This window comes from Columba livia, chromosome 8 (genome assembly GCF_036013475.1).
Source record: "Columba livia isolate bColLiv1 breed racing homer chromosome 8, bColLiv1.pat.W.v2, whole genome shotgun sequence".
Lineage (NCBI taxonomy): Eukaryota > Metazoa > Chordata > Aves > Columbiformes > Columbidae > Columba > Columba livia.
Window position 1 is genome coordinate 2,863,635 of NC_088609.1, and position 26,539 is coordinate 2,890,173.

General features: G+C 47.3%; 1 protein-coding gene across 2 annotated transcripts; it reads left to right on the forward strand.

The window, feature by feature from the left end:
- Positions 1 to 622: 622 nt before the first annotated feature.
- On the forward strand, positions 623 to 22,179 carry TMEM275 (transmembrane protein 275). Of its 2 annotated transcripts, XR_010474204.1 has the most exons (5): positions 623 to 4,975; positions 6,679 to 6,749; positions 8,357 to 11,932; positions 12,017 to 13,335; positions 17,809 to 22,179. XR_010474204.1 is itself a non-coding variant. In XM_065071463.1 (3 exons), exon 3 carries the CDS (start codon positions 17,900 to 17,902, stop codon positions 18,446 to 18,448), a length of 549 nt encoding a protein of 182 aa, XP_064927535.1. In that variant the 5' UTR covers positions 10,511 to 11,932; positions 12,017 to 13,335; positions 17,809 to 17,899; the 3' UTR covers positions 18,449 to 22,179. The 2 variants fall into 2 exon arrangements, 1 of the variants encoding a protein (XP_064927535.1); XM_065071463.1 differs by lacking the exons at positions 623 to 4,975; positions 6,679 to 6,749 and having other exon boundaries at positions 10,511 to 11,932.
- Positions 22,180 to 26,539: the final 4,360 nt, after the last annotated feature.

Below are 26,539 nucleotides of genomic sequence, written 5' to 3' on the forward strand. Positions count from 1 at the left end.
AAGTGGAACCTCTTGTGTTTCAGTTTGAACCCATTACCCCTTGTCCTGCTATTGGTTGTCAGTGAGAAGAGCCTGGCTCCATCCTGCTGACACTCTGCCCTGCCTCTTGCTCTCACAAGGGTTGTGGGTACAGTTAGGAGAGCTAAAATCAAATGTCCATTTGGCTTCTGCTGAGCCAAATGCAAAGGCTACATCAAAACCTGAAACAATGGCCATGGACTCTCTGCAGGGATGTGTGGGGCAATTCCCTCTGCCTTGGAGGGACCAGCAGACCGGCTGGAAGCTCTGACACCTTACTGGCATAAAGCTAAGCCCCACAGGGATTCCTGCCACCCCAAAAGATGCTTCTCTCCCTCCAGTTTTCTCCTCCTGCCTGTTTTTGAGAGCAGAATGAGCTACCAGCCCACCCCAGAGTCTGTTTTCTGGAACTCAGCCTCAGTATCGAGAGCATAAAACTTTGCAGCAAACCCATAAATTCCTGTGTAATGTTTCCTACACATCCTCCTGGATTTTACTGCAGGTTTTATTAATGCTTTCCAGCAAACATGCCACTTGTGATATAACTAGCCAGCCAAGTTCTAACTGCAGAAATTTTATTGCATTAAATTGTTTTATTTTTATTTCTCCTGCATTTGAGTTCTGCTACTCCCTCCCCACATGGGCACTTCTGTCACTTGACCCGTTAGGGTCAACTTTATGTTGTTTATAAAACTAATTCACTGTCAGCTCAGTCCCTCTGCCACTGTATTTATTTCTCTGGTCATTCAGAGGTTTGGAGCAAAGAGCAGAGCAGGAGAGTTTATGGCTGAACAGACGAGCCAGGGAGACTGAGATGCCCAAAACATAATTAACCAAGTTTTGTGGAGGGATGAGCAAGGTGCAGAGAGACTGGGTCATACTGAAGGTGCCACATGGGCATTGGGGCAAAGGTAGGAAGAAAAGGAGTGGAGTCTCCTACTCTGGAGGCATTCAAGACCCACCTGGACACCTTCCTCTGTAACCTCATCTGGGTGTTCCTGCTCCATGGGAGGATTGCACTGGATGAGCTTTCCAGGTCCCTTCCAACCCCTGACACTCTGGGATTCTGTCATCTCTTCATTTCCTAAGTCACAACAACCTTTTCTCAGTGCTTGTCTGGTGCAGGAATCCCTGTCCTGTGTCATGGGTGGTGTGGTCATCACCGGGAGCTGGACAAAACCTCCTGGTCAGAAAAAACAAAAGCCAAACCAACCAAAACTGTGTTGCATGATAAACACAGGAAGGGCTTGAGTTTACAACCCCCCTGTTATCCTCTGGGCTGTTCCAGGGGCTTCTGATGTGTTTGTCTGTGGGGAGCTGGGGTCACCATCCTTGGCTCCTGTCCAGGGTGGGCTAAAGCTGAACAGGAGCTATAGAGGAACCACAGGGGTACATTAGATGGGAAAAGCTTATCTCTGTATACTGCCCTGTGCTCTCCCAGACCTGTTGGATGATCCCTGAAGGGAGCAAATGAATAAACTGGATCCAAAATGCCAGAAAACTGCACTCTGGCTGAGCCAAGTGATGAACTATTTCCTTAGCAGTGGGGATGTTACTGTGCTATGGGGGATAAATAGTTACACCTTAAATAATATGCATAGATTTCCAGGCATTGATCCAGCACATCCTGCAGGTCTCAGACCTGGGAAATATGCTTGAATGGTTAAAAGGCATAAATTACTTTAAATTAATCATTGATTTAATCCATCTCTCCAAAAGCTGGGATCACCGTGTTATTGTATCAGAAATAAGCTGCGGTTGCACAGGGAACTGCTTGAGAAACACACATTCTCAGTACTTTGGCTTCTTGCTCTTTCTGCGAAGCATATACCATTTCCCACGGAGATGAGTGGGTGTTGTACAAGCCCCAGCAGTGAGCAGAAAATCTCACAGGGAAGTACAAGTGCACTTTCAATCCAGCATCAAATTGCACCCATTCAAACACACAGAGGAGCCAACAGAAGATTTCTTTTGGGTGAAACAAGGATTGGGGGAGTGTTTGTCTCCACTTTTTATAAAATGGGGTTAAATGTGACAAACACCCAGCTGAGCCTGTGATCCCTCTGTGCCTGGGGACACCGGGAGCCGTGCACAGCATGGATAAGGGATCAGCTTCCTTGTGGGTGAGCTGGTGCTAAAAGCCTGGAGACAGAGATGATGTGGTGTCCTCGGTAAGGTGGAGCTTGTAAGGAGGGTGGAGGCCCTGGAGAAGATGCTGGAGACCAAGTGATGAGCTGTTTCCCTGCCACAGCAGAGCCGGCTTCTCTTGTAGGCAGCCTGACAGTGGCAGAGGGGGAAGGCTGGGGGCACTTAGAAGCCCCCCCAGTAATTTCATTGCAGGAAGGTGACAGCGACATGATGGCTGGAAAACTTGCCAAGGGAGCAGCAAGGAGTGATAAGGGACATGCTTAATTATTTAGAGACCATCAGACATGGCAAGTCATTGACTTACTGCACTTAAAGACTTAGCGGTTGCGCACGGGCTCCTTTCAGCATCGGCTGTGAATGCTCCTGGCCCATCTTGAGTGCAAAGGAAAACACATTAGTTGAAAGCTCTCCCCGAGGTGCTTAATGAGGTGCCCCTCGTTAGCTGAATCTGCAGAGCCGGCTCAGTGTATGCTCCCAGCCTGTGTGCTAAAATCAGTGTGTGGTGCTGCTGCCAGAGTTCAGTTTGTAATTGGAAGGGGCTGGGGATGCATGTTGTCTCACCAGCTCAGCTGCAGAGGTTGGACAGTGGGCTCGTCACTTGTGAACACCCTTCTCTGATCCTGAGAAGAGCTGAGAAAGCCAAACCTGCAGGGAGAACGGTGATGGTCATTAAGAAGTGGGTTTCTTTGGTGGAGTTAAGCTCTGTGCTGGCTGGGCAGGGATGGATGGCCAGGGAGTGCAATTAGCAGCAGGTCAGAATTGCAAATGGACGCTCAGCAGAAGCTCTGATCCTGATTCCTTTTCTCTGTGGAAGTGAGGAAAGTCCAGTCCTTGTCTGACCAGAAAGCAGGGGAAATGCCTCCATACCCTCTGGTCACTGCCTGTCATCTTTTAGAGAAATTAATGATCAATTAAACAGCATATGGGAGAAAAAGGTGGGATTTTGTGTTCAGATGAGACCATTTTACTCTTTTTAAATAGCCACAGAAAAAACTTATCCAAGGTCTTTCCAGTCATTTGGTTTATTTATTTTTACTTTCTCTTCCTTAATCGTGTTTGCAGCATTTCAGGCTTTTCAGAAAACAGCTGATGAGTTCATCCTACATCCAAACACACTGCGGTGTTTCTGGGGCAGTCTCTCACTTGCTGGGCATGAAAAAATGGTTGCAAATCAGTCTGGGCTTCATTTGGTCCTACAGATCTTTCTTCAGCAGTTTGCTGTTGCACTAACCCCAGTCAAACCAGCACTGGCCAGGCTTTCCCAGTCTGTTTCTTATCTGAACTGCTGCTTTGTTTATTGCACAGTTTGATCTTCTGGACATTGGATACCCAGAACACTTTTTTTTTTGTTGTTTGCTTTAAGTAGTGGTGAATAATTCTAGGCAGCAATTCTATTACCTAAGGAATAGGCAAGCAATGACTCCTCAGGCAGGTTAAGTGTCATTTACTCTGTTTTTACAGATGATTTAGTGAGAAAAGCTGTGAAGCCCTTATTTTTCACAAACCTTAGAGAGACTGAGTGCTGATTGCTCCAGTCCCCTAGGCAGCGGGTGGGATGCTCACAGAATTTTTGCAGTTGTTCTTTGTCTCTGCACAGATCCTGCAAAGTCCCCGTTGCCTCCCAGGCTGGGGGAGGCAGGTCTTGACCATGGTCTTGGAATGTGCCTCACCTTGACGTAGTCTCCATGCCTCAGTTTCCTGCTCTGCTGAATGTGTGTATTGCCATTCCCCTGCCCTCTTTGAGACAGAAATCCCTTACATCCATGTGCCTATATGCAGCACCTGGTACCTTTGGTCCCTGATCTCTCTGGAAGGGGTGAAATGTGAGTCTTACAAAAAGCATATTGAAAGGTGATGAGGGAAGGGGTGTCCAGCTTTGACCACATCTGTGACGTGGTACTGGAAAAACACTCCTGTAAACCAACATCTGCTTCTAATGACACTTCAGTTCCTCAAATCTACAAGTTTTGCTAAAGAGCATGTGAGATTTAATCATGATTTCACATGATCCTGGTGGTGATGGTAGATGAGAGCCCTGTGCTTAAATCTTACCTGGTCTTAGCCAGTCTGCTGGGTGGAGGAGTTAGCAGGGTCTTACTGATGGTCGAGGCAGCTTTTCCCTCTACATGCACTGTCTGCATGTAGGATGGGGAAAGCGAAATAGTCCAATTTCAGTGACTCCTAAAGTTAAATAGCACTAAAACCTGCCTGCAGAAAGGTGCTTCTGTAGCTCCTGTCCTGCCCCAGCTGTAGGAGATGAGTAATACTTTCTCTTATCAGCCAGCCAAGTTACAGGTTGGTGATGCTCATCTAGATGCTGCTGCTCTGAACTCAACCCCACCAACACCTGCTGGCATGTCTCTGTAATGGTCTGTGCTGCAGAAGGGAGGTACATTTCCTAATTCACTGGGTTATGGATCGTATCAGTCTCTGAAGAGCATGGTGAAGTAGGAGCCTCTGTTGTGTGCCAGTTGCCTAAAAGAAAAGATTTGGTTGTCTTCAAGGGCAGACACTGGTGACTGCTCTTGGCAGGAGGTAAAACTTGTTTGACGTGAGGTTCTTCTTCTCTCTCTTCAACTATTTTAAATAAAACCCTGTAAAAGCTATGTGACCACACTACCGCTTTCTGCTGAGGATCTTATTCCAAAACCTGCTGAATTAATAATGCATGAGCTGCCATAGTTTTTATAGCACATAATTATAATGGGATTTTTTTTTCTCTTCTGGATGCTGATATTGGAGGCAAAAAGAAGTCTGTCACGTGGAACTAATCTCAAACTTGCGAGAAACAGCTGCCCTATATGGACCGGTGGGTAGTCATGATATCTGATGTGGGGTATATGCAAGTCCACATCTGCTATAGGCAACTGCAGCAACTCCCGCCTCTGGTGCCTGAGAGGTACTTGGAGGCAGAGTAGAACCTGTTCTCTGTTTGGTGATGACACTGGGAGGGTGGTGCAGGAACCGAGAGGCAGAAAGATTAAGTGTATGGGCAGAGAGGCTTTGCAGCAGAGCTAATGAGCTGGAGTCAAGTGTTTTAACCAGCTTCTTCCCTGGGCTTTATGTAAAATAAAACTTGTGCAGGCACAATGATGCTACGCAATGTTTGACGTGATGACCTTATAAGCACTTCATTTAAGGATGTGATTAATGATCTGTGCTTTGCCATGTTATAACTTGATATCCCACATGGAGGCCACAGACATCTGCTCTCTACCAGAGGGTAAATATTCAGAAGGCAGCATCCTACAGACCTTGTTCACAGCTCACTGAAGTCACTGTAACAACTTTCATGAAGTTATGTTGGATCTGGCTAAAGCACAGCAGAATCCAAATGGTTTGATTTTCTCTTCTCTCTTCTTCCTTCTCTTCTTCCTTCTCTTCTTCCTTCTCTTCTTCCTTCTCTTCTTCCTTCTCTTCTTCCTTCTCTTCTTCCTTCTCTTCTTCCTTCTCTTCTTCCTTCTCTTCTTCCTTCTCTTCTTCCTTCTCTTCTTCCTTCTCTTCTTCCTTCTCTTCTTCCTTCTCTTCTTCCTTCTCTTCTTCCTTCTCTTCTTCCTTCTCTTCTTCCTTCTCTTCTTCCTTCTCTTCTTCCTTCTCTTCTTCCTTCTCTTCTTCCTTCTCTTCTTCCTTCTCTTCTTCCTTCTCTTCTTCCTTCTCTTCTTCCTTCTCTTCTTCCTTCTCTTCTTCCTTCTCTTCTTCCTTCTCTTCTTCCTTCTCTTCTTCCTTCTCTTCTTCCTTCTCTTCTTCCTTCTCTTCTTCCTTCTCTTCTTCCTTCTCTTCTTCCTTCTCTTCTTCCTTCTCTTCTTCCTTCTCTTCTTCCTTCTCTTCTTCCTTCTCTTCTTCCTTCTCTTCTTCCTTCTCTTCTTCCTTCTCTTCTTCCTTCTCTTCTTCCTTCTCTTCTTCCTTCTCTTCTTCCTTCTCTTCTTCCTTCTCTTCTTCCTTCTCTTCTTCCTTCTCTTCTTCCTTCTCTTCTTCCTTCTCTTCTTCCTTCTCTTCTTCCTTCTCTTCTTCCTTCTCTTCTTCCTTCTCTTCTTCCTTCTCTTCTTCCTTCTCTTCTTCCTTCTCTTCTTCCTTCTCTTCTTCCTTCTCTTCTTCCTTCTCTTCTTCCTTCTCTTCTTCCTTCTCTTCTTCCTTCTCCTCTTCCTTCTCCTCTTCCTTCTCCTCTTCCTTCTCCTCTTCCTTCTCCTCTTCCTTCTCCTCTTCCTTCTCCTCTTCCTTCTCCTCTTCCTTCTCCTCTTCCTTCTCCTCTTCCTTCTCCTCTTCCTTCTCCTCTTCCTTCTCCTCTTCCTTCTCCTCTTCCTTCTCTTCTTCCTTCTCCTCTTCCTTCTCCTCTTCTTCTCTCTTTTCAATGTACCCTGCAGTTGAGGAAATAGAGCGCTCATTGAAAATGTTTCCAGACCTTCACATAAGGACAAATAGGGACTCCTGATTTATATTTTTCACCTAAGTCTTGCTTATTTTGCTGTTCTGAAGAGTTAAGTACTCACCTTGTGCTCTGCTGTTGTACTGCAGATTGAGCCATGAGGAGCCCCAGAGTTTTTGCAAGCCACAAAAACTTGCAAAAGATATCATCTGTGTCCAAGGTATTAGACATTTGAAGGGGTATGAACTGCATCACACTGACCTTGCTTTTCAGCACTAGCTGTAATTCTGGGCTTTAATCATCACTGTAGACTGTGCATTGCCATGTAGAGCCTCAGCCCTTGGGGGAAGAATGTTGGGTGAGAAACAAGAGCATCATTGCCCTAAGCAGTGATAGTCTGATCAAAGACATGTCTCCTCTTCAGACAAAAACATCATCTGTTGGTAATGTTGATTCTGACATCCTTCAAAGCTAGTTTTTCCAGGAATCCAAAATGGCTAGAGTAATGTGATTTGTGCTGGTGGTAATTAGTTTCTCTTGTGGTCTGGCATGCTGCAAGTTGACCAGATGGTAGATATAACAGGCACAAAATAAGTCTCTTCTTGCTGGCTCACAAAGCAGTATGAGATCTATTCCAAAGGGGTTTTGGTCTCCGTGTCCAGGGACAGGTTGAATGGAGACATAATTGAAAATGGTGAAATTATCACAATGTGGAAAGCTTGTTATTCACCATTCTACCCATAGTAACTAGCTCAGCCTGCCTCCACTGGGAAACAGATTTTCATGGTCTAAGTCACCATGTGCGTGCTTTTCCCCATGGAGATGAGTGAGATGAATGTATTTGCACCTGAGGCACCCAAGAACATGTTTGCAGACAACCTCTGATATCTTCCATGGCTCAGCTGGGCAGCGGGACATTGCTCAGAAGGAGATACCTCAGTGGCTGAATGGACAGGAAGAGACTGGGTGGGGGGCAAGGACCACTTGGTGGGTTTGGTTCCCAAGGCTGAAACAATGTGGTAGATCACCTGGTGTCAGAAGGTGGCATAGATGTCTGTCCTCTTTCTTGTGCTTTGTCTCAGCCACCAGAATTGGGTTCAAAGAGGACATGACACTTAGTAGTTGTTCCCTTTCAGATTCCATCACTTTTGATTCTCTTCATGACCAAAAGCCCAGTTTATGACTTTTGATTTGTGATACCACCTAAATCCCATCCTTAGAAACATGCTTAAATTCACTGAAGACATACTTCCAACAGAAGAGCATAAATGCTCTTGGAAGGGCAGTTCCTTGTTCATGTGATGTTTCACGTGTGGGCCCTGACTCTGTTCCCATGCATATCACTGGTTCTTCTGGTGTTACCTTTGCTTTATCTGGTGAAGGTATTGACCACAGAAAGCACATACTTACCTTAAGGCTTGTGAGTAGTCCCACTGAATTCAATAGGCCAGTTCCTAGAAAAAGCACCTATGTAAGAGCTCTGCTGGATCAGCACCTCACTGTCATGACTCCTACCCCATCAAGGCTGTTAATTACCTTGGCAGCTCAAGTGCAGATCAGATGCATTTGTGTATTCTTCCTGGAGAAGATGGGGAAGATAAGAAAAAAATACTGTAGTATCTAATATGTAACATACAGTATATAAAGTATAATATATAATGCACACTGTGATTTTGGTTTTTGAGGAGCCAACAGTCCTTTTACTAAATTATCTACCAGCACTACTTTTAAAGAAGATGATGTAACACTAGGGTATCTGATGATCTGTATATGAAATAATGAGGTAGAGCTGCTGATGGGTATACTGTGTGGTTTTGTCTCTTCCAGATCTACTGTCCTTTGGTGTGATCTGGCTGGCAGAGAGGATCACGATGTGACAGAGGAGAATGATTTGGGCGTTTGCCCCCTGGGTGAACAAAGCCACATAACTTCAGGGCTGCTCTTCCCGTGAAGCTGCTTTCTAATTAGTTTGCCAGTGGGAACCTTTCAGGATTAAACACAGAAGACATAATCCTCCCTGCAAGGTAATTAAAAATATTTGTCCCTTGCTGATAACTGACCTGCTAATTTCCTTCTGTTTGAGAAAGCATCATAAAAAATTACTGTACTGTTTGTGTAACAGGACAACCACTTGCGCGGATGTTTCTCATCTGCTTACTTCAACTCAGTATTTTCGCAGGGTGTCACAGGAAGTAGAAACTTGTTTGAACATCTTAAAGTCTATTTTTGTTTGTTTGTTTGTTTGTTTGTTTTTAAAAATTATCTTTAAATTATTTAAAACAAAACAAACCCACAAACCAACCAAGCCACAAAGGTGCTAGAGAAGAGGATCATCTGATGAGAGGGTAGAGGCAAAGCTTCAGAGATGCTGCAAGTCACACTGGTAAACCATTGACTGCGAAGCTGAGATCCATGTTCTGTCCAGGACCCAAATCCCCACACAGTGTGACATGGAGACAACACTTCATACCTTTCCCAGTCAATCTCCCACCAGCATCCTGTTCTGATTTCAGCTTCCTCAAGACTGTGTGCAGGAGTCTTGACATGAGTGGATCATGCAGGAGAGGTTGAGTCTGCGTCAGGTCACAGCTCTTTGAACCCGGTGGGTTCAGCTGGGCTGAGTGCTCTGCAGTAACATGGTAAGAAGCTGCCAGCACACTGAGGAGATGCAACACAATGAGGAAATAGCGATATTCTGCCTGTAGCCTTCAGCTAAATGGTTAATTGGGGGTTAATTGACCCCTGCTCTGAAGGGCTTTGGTGTATGACATGTGCAGGCATGGGGATGGGGGCATTGGCTAACGAATCTGGGAACAGCTGCCCCAGATGCTTTAGGTCATGAAGACAGTGCTGTGCAGGATGAGAAAGCTCCTGGGAAGAGCAGAGTAAAAGTAGGAACTGTCCCTGCTGAGGTGCAGTGAGTATGTTGAATATTGTCTTGACGGAGATGAGGCATGTGGTGTGGCTGCCAAGTCTCTGATCAGAAAAGCAAGCTTTGATCTACAATCAGAAACAGCAAAAGATTCGTCCCTGACATAAGAACAGTCATATGGGACCAGTTAAAGAAATCTACGTTACCTATTATTCCGCCTCAACAGCAGAGGCTTAGGTTATGAAGATTGTGTCAAACCTAGAGTGAGCTTTCCCCCTCATGCCATTCCCAGTGATCAGAAACGTGAGGACACTGTGAGCCAACAGCTGCAGCTCATCTGTTGAGTTTCACAGGCCCAGTTGTATCTGTGTTCTGGGTCTGAGCACGTTAATACTGTTTTCCTCCATGGCAGAGTCCTGTGATTTTAATTACATGCTGCACAAGGAGACATCTCCTTCATGGATTTGAATCTCTTGCACAGTAATTTCACAGCTGCCTCTAGGAACGACAAATACTAATTTATTTTTTTATCTATCTCCTTCTTGTTGTACTTGATGTTATGGACAGGTAAACATAGCTGCAGAAGTTGGCCTTGCCCTCTTCTGCATTGCAAGAGATAGGACAGAGCACAGCACCATGAGACAGAGCCGGACCCTGCTGCAGTGCAAACTTTCAGACAGGCATGGTGGCATTTAAAATCCGTTTGGAACAACAGCAGATTCAGTCTGATGTTCCCTTCCCCTTAAGAGGCAATTAAAAGGTAAATGCACAGAAAGGTGCCGGCTCCAGAGACCTTGAGGGAATCTGCAGGGGACGTATCTGCAGTGACCTTTGTATAATGATCTTACTGGACCACGAACTTCCAGGGTGTTCTCTGTCTCCCACATGCTTTTTGCATGATGGGTATGGTTCAGCGGGCAGCATCACAGGCTGCTGGGTTTTGGTCTTGTTGTGCCAAGGAACTGGGATATTAGCATCCCGCTGTTCTCATAAGCGTGGATGCTGCTCATCCACTTTCACTCCAGTGTTAGCCCCAACCAAAATCCTTTGAAACCCCTATGAAAGCATGGATCGTCTTTACCCTTCCCACCTTTTTTTTTTCAGCTATTCTTGCAGAGAGAAACCCCCCAAAACCAGTGTGACATCTAAGGACTTGTTATGGAGTAGTAGCCATCCTGACCTGCTTCAGACCAGGAGGTGGTGATGCTGAAGCCCAGTCTTTGTGGGTGCAGGAGTGCTTCAGCTATAGATTTCTTAGTCATGTAAACCGGAGTCAGGAGCTGACAATGGGAAAGGGCAGGCAGGCAATTTTGCCTCTCATTCAGAAATTTCTGACTTCAGCTCATTTCTGAATGCAGCAAAGACTGGAAACAAACAGCTTCTCTGAGAGGGATAAATTTCTCCTCATCCGAGGGTTAGGATCTTGCCTCTGAAGAAGGCAGGGCTTCCCAGTTGCTGGCAAGTCTGAAATTAGGAGCCATCAGTCAGGCAAAACCCCCCTGGTAAATCACGAATCCTTGTGACCTATCAAAGCTTTGCAAGGCAATGAATCTGCTCTGATTTATACCAGTGGGAAATCTAGCCTTTAATTTTAGTTCTTGAATTAGCAGTTGTTTTAATCATGTGAATGCAGTCTGCCAGTGCCAGGTTGTCAGGGCCACATATGCGAAACTCGGAATTATTGCTTCAGTGGAGCCCTAAATATATAATGTTTCAGTAAAGCATTTTTATTTGGTTTATGGACCATTAAGTAGAAAGTGTGCTGTAGAGTCATGCAAGAGCCAACCTGAAGCAGGCGCAAACTTCTTCATCACTGCCTTGTGCAATTAAGGAACAGCTCATAGGTTATTTGGTATTAATTGACCCCCATGGGAGCTTGAGCGCTTTATGAATGCTATTATACAATGTGATAGCAGGGGACTTGAATCAATGCCCCTGGAAGTCTCTTTAGCTCTGACAGCCACTGTTCCTAAATAAACATGGTTTATAGGGTTGTTTCCATTGTGCTCTGAGGAACCACAGCAAGAATAAGTTCAGCCTCTCCAGCTTCTACCCAGCAACAGTTGGCAAACACCAAACACCAATTCTGCCACATGTGGAACTGTCTCAGTTATGCCCTGTGGAGATTTTCTCCAGAAAATCTTTCATCATGTGCTCTCCCATCACTTTTCTGGTAGGGATGAGAACACTGAGCCATTGTGAACCTCCTGTTACAGGGCAGAGGAATCTCTAGAGAAGACACAGCACCCCTGGAAGGGTCTGAAATGAGATTTCATGGATATTTCTTTCTAGAAGCACTGCTTTCCTGATGCCCTTGTGCCCTCTTGCTCAAGTCATGCAGTGTTCTGTTAGCATTATTCAAGCTAAGGAGCAAACAGAGTTGTCTTCCTCAGCAGGGGCTGTACCCCTTTCTGCAAAGCTTGTTTTTGCTTGAAGGATGACCTGTAAGGTGAAATACAATGTGATGCAGTAGAAGATGCTGCTGGATTAAGAATACCCAGACTGGAGTAGTGCCTGGAGAACGGAGAGAAGTAAGTGTTCATTCCTCTTCAGCACTTTCTTTGATCTTTGTTTTTCACCATTGCTATGTTACCTTTCTCCTTCCTCCTCTATAGAGATCATGAAAGTGATAATTTAAAGAAGAGGGGAGCATGATTCATGTTGAATCAACTCCAGCCCAATTCACATAGGATTCCTCTGCAATAATCTGGAGAAGATCTGCTCAGTTGCTGCTGGCAGCATCCAGGCTGGTTACAGCAGCATGGGCATGGAGAGCAGAAGAGGACATGAGTGTCAGCACCGCTTAAGCTGTGGAAGGATTCAGTGCATAACTTGCAGTTTGTCTTGTTTCCTTTGCTCACCAACTCTTCAAACAGGTGGTGATTGGCTTCTTAATGTGGGAGCCAAGATCCTGGCTATGCTTGCAGCAGGGTCCAGGCATATTTCTATAGCAAATACCTTTAAGTGTACCCAAGACCTGACTGCCACATGGAAACATTAATTTTGCATCTCAGGACGTCTTTTTTTATTTGCCAGCTCCCACACTCCGAGCATTTTCACTTCTGGGAGGTCCTGTCTCAGCATCCTTCACTGCCGATTGCCCAGCGAGGAGTCACTCCTGCATCCTTCCAGGATCCAAAGACAGCATTTGTGTATATATACATATATATACAATTTTATTTATTTGTACCGTGTGTTTCAAACCTCTTGCCTTTAAGAGATCCCTTCCTCTCCGCAGCAAGCGGAGTGCCTGCATCTTATTCCTTGGCATTTGGCGGTGGTTCTCCCCTCCTCTCCCCGTGCGGCGCCCGGCGCTTTGTTCTCCGCTCCGGGGCCGCCGGAGCGGGGCTGGGGCTGCCCCTCGGCTCACACCCGCTCCGGTGCTTTTCCTCTCCCCGAGGGGAAAAAGGGGCTGTTCTGCTCCGGGCACTTTTGTCAGCTGAAGGGGGCGGGAGCTACAGCCTTGAAGTAGAAAAGGAAGAAGGGAAAGAAGGAGCGGGGAGAGGGGGGGAGCCTGCCGGCCAGCGGGGGAGGCAGCGGGTCCAGCCTGGCTGGGGACCGCGGGCTGGAGGAGGAGGAGGCGGCAGGAGAAGATGCGCTGGGGCAGCGGTGCTGCGTCTGAACCCCCTTCTGCCTAAAGCAAAGGATATCGTCCTCCGAGGGAAACGAGGAAAGTGGGCAGAAGGCGGCCAAGCTCGCACAGAGCTCTCCCGGGAACTGCCCGGGGTTTGCCTGGCGCCCCAGCAAAGTTTCCCGAGCTTGGTGAGGACAATGAAGGAGACAGGTGAGATCTTTCTCCTAGTGCACAGCTGGGCTTCCAGCTCCAACCCTGCTGGTACTAGCCATGGCTTGGTCATTCCGGACTGAAGAGTGAAGAGGAAACCCGGGCACCCACATTCTCCATCACCTTCCCTGGCTCCATGTGTCAGCCTAGGTAAGTGTCCTCCTCTTCCAGACACTGGGGCATGCTCTGGCCCTGCTGGAGACTTTCCCAGCACTTTGCCCGGGGAAAAAGTCTTGCAATTCTCCTAATAGCTAAAGGGTGCATATATGTGTGTTTGTGAGTCTATCTGTGTGCGGGGGGTGCTTATAGCTGTCTTACTGCAATTTCTGTTTGTTGAACACTTGTTACTTCGCTGTGCCATCACACCTCTGGAAAGGAGACTCATCTGGGGTCTGTCAAATATTTCGGCTGTGCTACTGCAGTGAAACAGCATGGAGGGATGACAGTTCAATCCCCCTCACTGCAACTAAGGGGGGAGCATGCTTAGCTGAGCATGTTGCTGTTGCTGCTGGTGTGGCTTTAAATGATGCTCCTAAAATGCTGGCTCAATGTGTTAGTATATTCTTCCAGCTCTATGAACTCTCAGAGCTATGAATGAACATCTCTGTTCCCCTGAGAATATAGAGAAGGATGGATATTCCTCTGGAAGGAATCACTATAGCCCCTGGATTTCCATCACTCTAGCTTGGATATGCAGCTTGTTTTGTGCAGCAGTGTTTGGGAGTCATGCATTTCAAACTGAAATGTTGTTTGGAAAAGAAATCCAGACTCTAGCCAGTAAGAAAAGAACCTGTTTCACACAGAGAGCCCAAAGAGAACTTTCTCCTCTACTGGTGGAAATGAAGTTGTTCATTTTGGACAGGATAATTTGGCTGGGGAGAAATTTGATCATTTTTTAACGCATTAACTTGGATGAAGTGGAAGGTAAGAGCTGCCAGGTATCCTCAGGCAGTTCAGCAGTGGGAGCTGCCCACATCAGTGAGTTCTTGTGACTGCAAAGGGGATGGGGAGGGACCCTTCTCCCCACAGCACCAGTCTGTACTCTAGGAGATGACAGGAGAACAAAGATGCTTCTGTTGTACGTGACAATGAGAATTAGGATGGACTTTGTGTTGTTGCAGGGTCTTATCAGGAAAAGAATGGTGTAAGGCACTCTGTGGTTTTGGTTTGTTTTTTGCTTTATCTTCCACTGCTCTGCTGGCTTTCTTATCCCCATTTCATCTGCTTTCCCAACAGGAATCTCCTGTCAATAATCCTTGCTGTTTTACATGGACATCAAGATATAAGTACACAGTGATCTGCTTTCTAGATGTTCCCAGCCCAAACACTCTGCCTTCTATGTACCGTTGGTTGCGCTGTGGTGCATATGGTGGTCATGTCCTGGCCCTGTGATGGTGCTGTCCTCTGTGCCCAAGCCAATGGGAGAGGTCCCCACTCCAGGCAGGGTTCCCCTTGGATTCTCCAGTGACTCCATTGTTTTTTGCCAGGAAAGGTCTGTTATGTTGTGTATGTGCTACAAGCAAAGAGGATAGGAAATAAGTTTTGTCTGAAGTCTAGCGTAGCCAGAACCCTTATAGTGCAGCTATAGAAATGTTGTGACAAGCCCCATAACTGGTCACACAGTTTAAATGAGATCTCAACTCCTGGTCTATTTTCGAGCACTCCAGCTAGCTCTGTCTCATGGTTCTGGGGATATCTCCATCTGCATAACCTCAATGAGACTCATTTGGCTCTCCGTGCTTTTCTTTGATGCCATCTCTGCAGGTTTGGTGACTTGCTTGCTCAGTCACCCTCATGTGCTTTTATTGCCCACCTAAGGGTGTGCAACACAAACCCTTGGATTCCTGTTGTTTCAGCTTCAGCCTTTGGACAGTGTCACGGCCATTGTGTTAGACCTGGCCCTTTGAACTGACAAAATGCATGTTTTATAGCTGCAGATGTATCTGAGGAGGTCCAAGACCCTGGGTTTTGTCACACTCTCTGCTCTAGTCTCTGACATTTTTTGCAGGCTGATACTGATGCATTCCCAGACACCCAGCCCAAGGGGCCTCCTAGGAGGATGATTCCTGGCAAACTTCTTGTCACTGCTTTAGCCATAGCCATTTATTTGCAAACATCCTTTCTTCCCTCTTCAGATGCCAGGAGGCAGGTAGCTGCCATTGCCTGACCAGTCCCTTGGCACAACATGGGACCTGTGTGCTTGTCCTAGGGTGGCCAAAGGAGTGGCTGGTGCCTGCTCCTGTCAAGCTGCAACGTGAAAAGTCTCCATCCTTATGTGCCAGTTCTTATTTCTGTACTGTAGATCTGGTCCTCTCTCCTTCTGGGAAGTGACCATGAATGCCTGGGAAGCTGATGGTGACTGTAGCTGCCCTGAGCCCAACTGGATAATTCTCTAATGTCATCTATCCTTCCAGAGCAGATCTGTGGTTCTCTTTTACCTGCTGGGGTGAGCTGTCCTTGGAGAGTCTGCCCCAATTTATGATTGACTATGGTGCCTGAACAAGCCCTCTTTTCCCTCTCATCCCCTGTTACAGCCTGTGGAGGTCTGGTGAGGATTTTGCCCAAGCGTAACCCCCTATGCTTACAAGACCTGTAATGACGAACAAAAATTGCCAGACAAGGAAAATCAGCTACCGGGGACTGTGCTGGATGTTACCGCTGCAGCATTCAAAGCAGCCAGAAACCAGCAGGGTTTCTTCTGAGTCACTACAGGTGACTGCTGACAGATGTGATGAGCGGCATATTGAAGCTCCTCTGGAAAATCTCAGTGGGAGGATGAGCTCTGGTCTCTTCTTTGCCTAGGAGCAGAGGCAGTGGCTTGTCTGTGTATCCCAGTAGAGCCCAGCAGCTCTGACAAGAGGGGGAATTATTGCAGGGTGAGGGCAAACAAGGGCTGAAGAGTTGGGAGGGAGAAACCTGGTGGAGTGAATCTGTGATATGATTTAACCATGAGAAGTCACGCTGTTCCTTGCTGAGCATTTTGCAGCGGGAAGGTGAAGGGCAAACTGAGGGGAAGAGCCATGCTGGGTTATCTGTGCCAAAGATTCAGACTGGCATCCGTAAAAGCTGGGCTGAGAACAGCATGTGTGTGTCTTTAATCAGATGTTTTGCTGCTGGTCCAGGGCTGGTGAACGAGGCAGAATCAGAGCTCCAGCTCACAGCAGTGTGCCAGGGTTCCCAGGCAGAACAAAAGGATGCTGCTGGAGAAACGTGCATAGATGTTAGCCTGGCTAATGGAGAAAATGCCCTTTCTCTCTTGCACACTTTCAGTTCTGAAAAATCTTTGCCTGCAGAGACACTCCTCCCCAGTCAGGCATTCCCAGACGAGGAAGGATTTAATTATTTCATGTGCCTGTCCCTGTCAGCTCCAGCTGATGTCTCGCTGAATGGAAACTTCACTGAAAGTTCACTGCTGTGCTTCATTCAGGTCTAAACAAAAGCCCAAGCCAAGGAAATGAGATATGACACCGCATAGAAGAGCAGAAAGCTTTGTCTCAGCTGGAGGTGCAGGAAAATTTCATAACCTGGGAAACATGTTGAAAACACCCAGCTGATCCCACTGGCATGGTTCACGCTGGTGGGCGTTGGTTTGCTTTTTTTCAATTTAGTGGCTGCAGAGTGTTAATACAGAAGCAGTGATTCTTGGCTCTTGCAATAGAAACCTGTGCGGTATCAATTTTCCCCTGGCAAGTCTCTTGAAAATGATTTGACAGAACGGAGGGAAGAAGCTAGGGAGCCAGGCAGGGGGGTAGGAGAGAGCAGACTGCTATTGTTTGCAATCAGAATGGGAAGAGAAATACTCTCCTGCCTGTAAAATCAAAGGCATCACCAGCAAACTGCTGGCAATTTGTCTACTGGCAATTTGGCTTCCCAGCAAAGTACAGTGAACACAAAGCCAACTCTTATCACATCCAATAATCTCCTCCGTGGAGGAGCTGCTGTTGTCAGTCAGGGCTATGTGCTCCTGCTGTGGGTCCTAGGCAGATGTCCATGCAGGGTCTTTTCCAGCTTCATCATCTCAGTTTCCATGAACCTCCATTCAGGAGCTGGTGTTGCTTGGACATGAACCTTGCACAAGTTTGGTTTCACAGTTGCTGAGGCAAACAAGCTGTGGGTGAGGACAAACACTGTAAGACCGGCTACCCTCCCAATGGGCAGCAGAACATATTTCCAGTCCCGAAGAACCTGTATTTTAAGGAAAGGGTGGATGGAGTAGGGGAAGGGTCAAGAGTTGTATGCAGCAGTTCTTAAATCCTCGTGAAAAACACTTGAGCTCATGCTGTGCGTCCGTCTGCCCAGCCACAGTGGTCCAATGCTGTGTTGTGGTTCATAATCTAGGTAGAGGCAAGTGTAGGCTCTGGGCCATCATGCTCTCAGATCCACCTGGACATCATCCATGTGGATGGCAAAGGGCATTGAGCACACGGACGTCAGTGCTTAAGCCTGAGGCTGACTGCGCATGACCACCAAGGACAGAGAGAGCCCAGACTTGAGAGCAGGCTTGGATTTGTACTTAGTTGTTGGTGCCAGCAAACCTGAAGATGCTGGTCACCTTGAACAGTGGTAGAAATGCATCTTTCCTTTGTTGCTCTAACACTTGCATGCTTTTCTGTTCCTCTCCAGGGATTTCAAGGCAGCAGAAGACCAGAGCTAACCTTCTCAACAAAGTGTACAACCCGTGAGGACTGAAGAGACCTCTGAGATCCATCTCAACATGTTCAGTGAAAAGAGCAGTGCCTCTTTGTCCCAGAAACCCATCCAGAAAAAGACACGACCTCAGGGCCTCCCATCCCCTGCTCTCTGCTGTGCTTGTGGACTTTGCATCATGCTAGCAGGGATCAACATCACTTTAGTGGGAGCATTTGCCTTCGGGACCTTTCTCCCCGTAAACAACCCTCCCATCATCATCGGACCCATCTTGCTGGTGGTGGCCTTCACATTCTTTGGTGCCTGCTGCATCTGCAGCCGGAGGCCCCCAGCTCATGGGGCCAGGAAATCCAAGCCAGGTTCCAACATTGGGCTCATCAAACCTGGCAACACAGCATTTGAAATTGAAACTAGTGAGCACACGGTGCAGGATACCACCGCTGTTCAGCTGAGCCCTACAAATTCCCCCATCTCTTCGAAAAAGTCCACACCAGTCCATGAGAACACAAAGACTTGCAAGCTCTTCACCATGGAAGGCAATGGGCCAGTGGCCAAATACACCACTGGAGGAGAGGCGATCCAGCTCAACTTGCCCAGGGACCTGTCCGCATCCTAAACCCAGGCAGAGCTTTTGTTAGTAGCCAGCCAAATGCTGCAATGGGTGGGCTGGATAATCCATGATGTGCCATCGTTCAGAGGCATGGGGAAGGTGCTTGTGAAAAGCCAACAGACAGACGGGTCTCTTTGAATCACTGTAAGCGATTGGATGCAACAGCAGAAAAATTCTGGATATTTTGCTGAAAGGAACATGCCCATTATACGGCTTTTAAAAGAAAATTGATAATGATGTTGCTGTGAAAAGGTGACTCTCAGTTCCTGGGAACAGACTGATGTTTTTGAGGAGCAGATAGGAAGAGGGGAATAAATTAGTTTGTCTAGTGTAATATGGAAAGGTGGTGGCTGGAAGGAGGGGCTACATGGAGCTGAAAAATGACAGCTCTTTCTTCTCAGATGGGAAGCAATTCTTGAATGTAAAAGAATCGGGAACTCAGTATATTACAGCTTGCTGTCACTCAGTCACAAAAATATTTCTGCATTTTTAGTTCCAGGCTTTTTGGCGGTAGGGATGAAGCTATGTGTTTGCTATTGAAAAAGCAGTGTGAAACAACCTCCTCTCTACTGAAAATCCTTGCTCAATCTTGCCTTCATTTGGGTGACTTTACCACCCATTCTAAGAGACAACGGATCACAAGGATTGCAACTAGCATTGTTTTTTTCTTCTTGTTTTAATTGGGTTGGGCTGCAGCTGTGCTGCTCAGTACGATGTGTATCATGGAAGATCAGTCAGGCTGAATCTTTGGGGACAAGTTCTTGGGGTAACCAGAGATGCGCAAGAGCTTGCAAATGAAATCAGTGGGTCATGATAATGAACTGAGTGCTAGGCAGCTTCCTTTCCATCTTTTTGTGGAAGGTTGGCCTGGGACACACATCAGCTTGGGGCACAGGGCAAATAACTGTATGGGCTTCAGGACAGCTGTGCTGGAAGGTGGTGACTGTATCTCCCTCCCTGATGTGTCTGCGAGATCCACCACAGAGAGCGAGCAATCAGGAGTGGATCTCCTTGCTAAAGGAAACTGGCTGCTCAATCTGTTTATGGGCCTGCAAAGCAATAGGATGATTTTGCAGAAGAGAATTTATCAAGAGCTTCAATGCAAAGATACAACGTCTGCCTCAGAAAGACCCTGATGGGATGGATTAATGCTGCAAAGGCTTAATGCTCCTCCCTGGGTGACCCAGGCTGGGGAGATGGTACTGTGCTAATGGGCCTTTTGTGAGATGTTTTGTGAGATGGGGCCAGTGTGGGCAAGGACAGCTGTGTTAGGCAGGACTAGTATGTGGGGAGGCAGCAGCAGGAGAGTGGATTTTATGTAGGAACAGCTTCATAGATTCTCTGTTTATGGAAATCCTACATTTGAAATGGGACTCTTGGGACTTTAACTAGTAAGTCATATGGACACACGAATGACCATACCAGATCACTTAAAAGGCCCAGCTAACCCAGCATCCCATTTCAGACAAGGTGTGGAGAAGAGCATACAGACTGGGCAAAACCGAGGTGTTGCTTGCCTAAAATGCTTTCCCACCCCCAATGCGCTATTACTTAGGAGCTTCCTGAGCTGGGAGTAGTACCTGTACTTAGTAGCCTTGAATGGATTTCTTCTTCATGAAATAATCCATTTGCACCTAAATGTGTGTCAACATTCAACATTTGTGATCCTGCAGCAGGGAGTTGCACAGTTTAATGAGAAACAGTAAAGTTCTCTGTCCTTGGCTTATTTTCATCCTGCACTCTACTAATTCCCTTTGATGGCCCGAGTTTCCTGGATTAGAAGGTCCAGCAAACAGTCCATGGCCCCCACACCGCTCAGGTTTCCTGGGGCCTTTCTCATGTTTCCTTCAGTCATCTCTTTCCTGTGGTACTTCACATCTCTCATAGACAGAGGGAGGTGATGCTTCCCGTTCAGCTCAGCATCAGCAGTTTGCTAGGCTGAGAGCAACACAGCCTTGAGGCTTTAGTCAGCAGAGGTGGGTGTATGGAGAGGCGAGAGGGCTGAAGGGGAAATACTGGAAAAGAGGGAGAGGTTGTGTTATGGCCAAGGCTCCCCTGGGCCACTAGCAGACCTCTCCAATGGCCAGACTGTGAGGACTGTATGGCTGGTGTGCTGGGTTAAGTGATGGCATATGGGTCATGGGGGAGCTGGAGAGAAAAGCCACGGTGCTGCACAGTCAGTGCATGAGGTGTCCTGGTTGCCTTGTGGAGCCACTCTGCAGCTGATGATCCCTTCATGAGCTTGGGTAGGATGAGGTTGAATTTCACTCCTTGATGAGAGGGAATCAAACAATCTGTCTTCATGTGGGTCCTCCTTTAGTACTCCATCAGTTTGCTGCCTTGAACAGCTCCTTTCACATCAAGGAATTACATTGGTATGACTTTTATCAGGGCTGGTCTACTGGTTAGGAGGGGCAGAAGCAGGCTCGAGAGAAGGACGGTCATGTTGGCATGGAAAGATATGGGGTCAAGTCCTTGGTAAAGCCTCCAGGTCCAGGGCAAATCATTAATTGTGCTACTGCACAACTCCCTGCCTGTGTGAGAGGGGAAATACCCGCTCCCACCTCCACCTAAAGCTGCTTTAAAGATGAGCACATTGCCAAGCAGCAGGGTTGGTATTATCACACCTGAGTCTGGAGTGCTTGAAGGCGGATGGGTCTGTATGGGCTGATCTCTGCACAATCTCCTTTAGAGCTCATTTTTGTGGGTGAGCTCTGCCTGCAGCACCGGCTGCCCTTCGGCACCCAGAAGCTGTTGTGCTGAACAAAAGGTTCCCATGATTTTGCCTGCTGGTGATTGCTGTAGCAATTAAACAGAAGAGCTCGCTGATGTAGGTTTGATTCCCAGCCTGCTGGCTGACGAGCATTTTGGAATAGCATTTTGGAATAACACACGACAGGCTGGAAGTCCTTCAGAGGTATTACCCATGTGAATACGGTTACTGCAGCTCTTTTCTTTGAGTACTTGGAGCCAAAAAATTAGTAAAATCAAGTGGTAGCAGTACAACTCCTTTCTCTACTCACTGAAAGCTTAAAAACCAAGTCTGGTGTGTGTGTACTGGCATCACTCCTCATTGCAGCTGCAATGTGGAATGCCACCAGTGATGGATAATGCAATGGCACATCCCATATCAGTTGGGATGGAATGGGTACAGAAGCTGGACTTGGAGGGTGGGCTAGTAGTTTAGTGTGGTTCACACTTGCATTGTGGCATCGCAGCCAGTACAATGCAGAGAACCCCGACACAGCCCTAGGACCTGGACATCCTGTGCTGCACACGCAGGTCACCACAAAGCTGGTGTTGCTTTGAGAGCTGACGCCCTTGAGACCTAAGAGATGACAACCAGCAGAGATGACACCTGGGCAAGCAGAGGTGTAGGACCAGTGAGATGCTGATCCCCTGGTGTGATGGGTCTGTATGCCAAGCCGTGACTCCAACCACCCGCCTGCACAACGAGGTGGACACGGGATCATCTGCTGCCTTCCAAAGCATGAATGCTTTCGCCTTTTTCTGTCTTTCGGGATTTCCGTGTCTGTCTCTCTGTCCGCCTCTGTGATCAGCCACGACTAATGTTGTTGTGAATCTTGTGCCTCCTTGTGTAGCAGGAGGCAGGGAGAGTTTCTTGTGTTCTAAGTCAGAGTTTCTGGTGCGAGTCTTTTTTTTACGAATGACTGTTTATGTGTGTGCAATGTGGAATTTAGAAAAGACAGACCCATTAAAATAATTGCCCTTGCTAAGCATGTGGGTCACCTTCTCTTTCACTTTGCCAACCACCTTCTCCCTTACCCTGGGACTGTGTATGCTCTAAGGCTGTCTGTATTCCTTTTGCCTTATGCTCCTCACTCTCCTGCTTGATTTCTAGACAGTGCAACCAATTGCAAGGGAAAAACATCCCTAAGAGTTCATGTTGCCTCTTGAATGGCATTGTCCCTTGAAGCCCTGATTGCCTAAACACTAATCCCACTGTGGACTCCCACTATCATCGCTTTGGCTAACATGGGAATAGTCCATTTTAGCCATTTTCCTTACCTGTGTACATTAACCCCCAGCTGTGCACCTGAACAAGACCGATATGAATCTGTGGGCTGGGGTGGGTGAGGACCATGGGATGTTCTGAATTCAGCCTCTTCAGTGATGGAGGACTGGACTGGATTATTTTAAATGATCTTCCCCAGTCCTGGGTATAGATGACATTTATTTTATGGTGCAAGGAAGGGGCGGAAGCTGTATCTGGTTGTGTTTATGTCTGTCTAGGATTGGTGCCATCACCTTTCTGTGCTCCTTTTGGGCTTAGCCCAGCATGGTCTCTTGGAGATGAGTCAAGGAGGGATAGCACAGTGAGAATAAAGAGAATTTGAGAGCCTTGCAAATTCACTTCGTCAAAGGGCTTCTCTCCCATGTGCAGCCCAGTGATTTGAGATGAGAGGAAATCTCTCCATTCCAGGCAGGCTGGCTGGTTAAAGACCTGGGAAATGAGCTGGCTAAGAAGGTTCCACTGACAATGTGTGTAAAATGAAAACCTGCTCCCTTCAGAAAGGATTTTTTTCTTTTGGCCATTAGGAAGAAGTCCCTGGAAGGGCTTTTCTTTTTTAAAAGTGGGACCAGAAAGAAAAGCACAGAGGAGGGTTCGCTGAGCATCCACTGCTGCCCTCCTGGCCCTGCACAATTCCTGCCCGGCAGCTGCACAGCAATGAGCTGGACCACGAGCTTCTCTCTCCATCTGGAAAAACAGAACAGGAACATCATATGACATGTAATTAGCTTTTTCTATTTCCCAGCCCAAATTTATTTGTGGCTAGTTTAGCTGAGGTACCTTTCTGCCTCATGGAATTTTGTATCCCTGAAACATTCTAGATTTGTTGCAGATTTCTTAGAGCTTCCCTTTTGTCAGGCTGAGCTGGCTGACCCCTTCCATCCTTCCCTCCTGTGAAATGCTCATCCTTCCCCAGGACCCCCCTGGCGCATTGCTCTGATTTTGGCTCAGAAGCTTCATAAATGCTCATGTGCTGCCATTTTTTTGCAGGACTCACAAGTCCACAGAAAGGCACAAACTTTCCAGGTATCTTTTGTTGCAATAAATGAGGCATTTTTCCCTGAATAAGTCCTGGAAGAGAAAAAAAAAAGTACACGAAAGAGCAAAAATATCCATGAAAATGTGAAGTTTCCATTTGCAAAGTCCCTCTGTAAAATGTGCCTTTTTGTTTCGTTTTGTTTTATGTCGCTAGTCTCCAGTGAATCCACAGCAAATGTGCTCGACTTAGGGGTCAAAAGGTCAGTTTTCTCCAGCTTTCAGTTGTTGTCAGGTCAGTGGAGCTTTCAGCATCCATTGGAGAGACCCTCAGACACTGCCAGCTGCCCCATTACAACATGCTCTAGGAGAGCTTGTACATTTGTTTTCTAGAACTCCTGGCTATCAGAGTGATAACACCAAAGAATTCCTTGTTTGGGATGCCCTCAAAGTGACACCCTTCCCATGTCCCCAGGGTGATGTGAAGCCACAGCAGATGCTCATCATCTGCAGCGGCACCTGCCTCTGGATGGACCAAGGGTATGGAGCATCTCTCCTGACGTTGTCTTACACTGTTTGTTCTCTCACACTTCCTAGGGAAGACGTGAGTTTAACTTTTTTCATTTTAACATTTAAAATTTAATGAAATATAACAAGGGAAAGTGTAGAGTCTTGTATCTGGGCAGGAACAACCCCAGGTTCCAGTATAAGTTGGGGAATGACCTATTAGAGAGCAGTGTAGGGGAAAGGGACCTGGGGGTCCTGGGGACAGCAGGGTGACCACGAGCCAGCACTGGGCACTTGTGGCCAGGAAGGCCAATGGTACCTGGGGTGGGTTAGAAGGGGGTGGTCAGTAGGTCAGAGAGGTTCTCCTGCCACTCTGCTCTGCCCTGGGGAGACCACACCTGGAATATTGTGTCCAGTTGTGGCCCCTCAGTTCCAGCAGGACAGGGAACTGCTGGAGAGAGTCCAGTGCAGCCACCAAGATGCTGAAGGGAGTGGAGCATCTCCCTTATGAGAAAAGGCTGAGGGATCTGGGGCTCTTGAGCTTGGAGAAGAGGAGACTGAGGGGTGACCTCATTAATGTTTACAGATATATAAAGGGCGAGTGGCAGGAGGATGGAGCCAGGCTCTTCTCGGTCACAACCAATGGTAGGACAAGGGGTAATGGGTTCAAACTGGAACACAAGAAGTTCCACTTAAATTGGAGAAGAAACTTCTTCATGATAAGGGTGCCAGAGCCTGGCCCAGGCTGCCCAGGGAGGTTGTGGAGTCTCCTTCTCTGCAGACATTCCAACCCACCTGGACACCTTCCCGTGTAACCTCATCTGGGTGTTCCTGCTCCATGGGGGGATTGCACAGGGTGAGCTTTCCAGGCCCCTTCCAATCCCTGACATTCTGCGATTCTGTGATTCTGTAACACCAATTCAAAATTCTTGGAGATTGGCTTCACACAATGGTGGTCAGTTTGGGGACTTCTGCTGTGCCAGCTGCCCCCACTGCTGACCCAGGGAGTTCCAACAAGGAGGGGACCGTTGCTCACCCAGGTTCAGTGTGCCACCAGGCTGCAGAAGACAGCTGGACCATCAGGGCTGGCCAGCAAGGATTGCTCCATACAGGCTCGTTTCCATGGCTTCGTTCAGTTCAGTCTAATTTACAAATTCTGCAGAGGCGATCTCACTGTTTCCATCAGCAGATCTCCTACTTCTTGTTATCACTCGCAGTCTCTCTCTGTGGGACCTGCACACACCGACATGGCTTTAAATTCTTGGAGCACGGAGGGTGTCAGACTTGAGAGGACAGATTATGTTTTTCAAGGCGTCTTTGCATACAAAGAGTCCCTAGCAGTTTTTCCAGGGAGCACACATTCATTGGGAAATTCTGATTTCTTGAAATAGGTCTGTCCTGAGAAGACACTGGTTCTCATAATGCTTTTGCCAGGAAAATAATTTCCCAGGTTCCAGATGAAATTTCTGATCTGAACACTTGAGAATTGCTCTATTATCCAATCCTCCAGGCGCCCCTAAAAGGAGACCTTGCTGGGCTCTTTCTCCAAAGAGAACCAAACTTCAGCGGCAGCTTCGGGGCTACAGCCCCTTACCAGACCCTGCTTTCAATAAAGTCCAGAAAACCAGATCTCTCTGCAGCAGATCTGTGTACCCTCCCAAATCTATGGCAGGAGGTTTCTCCTGCTGGAGTTTCTGCCATCAATCTGCTGTGACAGTGCACACAGCTTCGTATGTAGCTTTCTGACCTGCTGCCAGATGGATATTTGACGAAGTTTGCTATAAAGTCAGGCAGAAAAATGATTTATTTTGCTGGCACATAGGTTGAAATAATGCTGCTTTGGGAGCCAAATCCTCCTCTGTTGTTATCTCTGTGTGAGAAATCAGTATGATCTATGGTTCATCTTTTATCTCTGGCTGAGCCAGGCAAACACGATGCTGTCATTAGGAGCTGATCCTCCCTTTCCTGGTGTGAGTGGTTGGTGTTTTGTCCCATTTGTCTCTGCAACTTCACACTCTCTATTCAGAGGCAGACTTCTTATGCGGGAAGGACGCGATGCTGGTAAACCCAATGGGTCTGGCTTCTGCAGCCTCCATAGGGGTGGGCACATTGCTGCTGCATGTGCCCCATGGCTGATGTGCAAATAAGCAGCCAGCTTTGATTTATGGGTTGGGAACCATTCACAGGATCACTGAGTTCACAGGAGAACAATAACCTTTGCCTGGCAATTGCAGCTGCACCTGGGAGGAGCAGAGCTGTTTGCTATGGGGGAGGAAAATCCAGGTAGCAAAGCATGAGGAGCTCCTGAGGCTGCCCTCCCAGCTCCATGCTGCATGGTGGTCTCCAAAGGGCTTTTCTTTCTTATCCTTCATCTGAAAACACTGACCAGCCCTGAAGCCAAGGCAAATTTTTTCTGTATTCATGCTGGATAAACCTTTTTTCATGGCTACAAATCCCTGGAGATCCCTTTGAATGTGGTGCTACCCCACAGTGATGACCAGTGGTCCCATCCATGCCTCTGGTGCTTTGCTGTGTAGGTGTGAGACTGTCTCTGGAGACACCAGGTAAGAAAGGAAACTGAG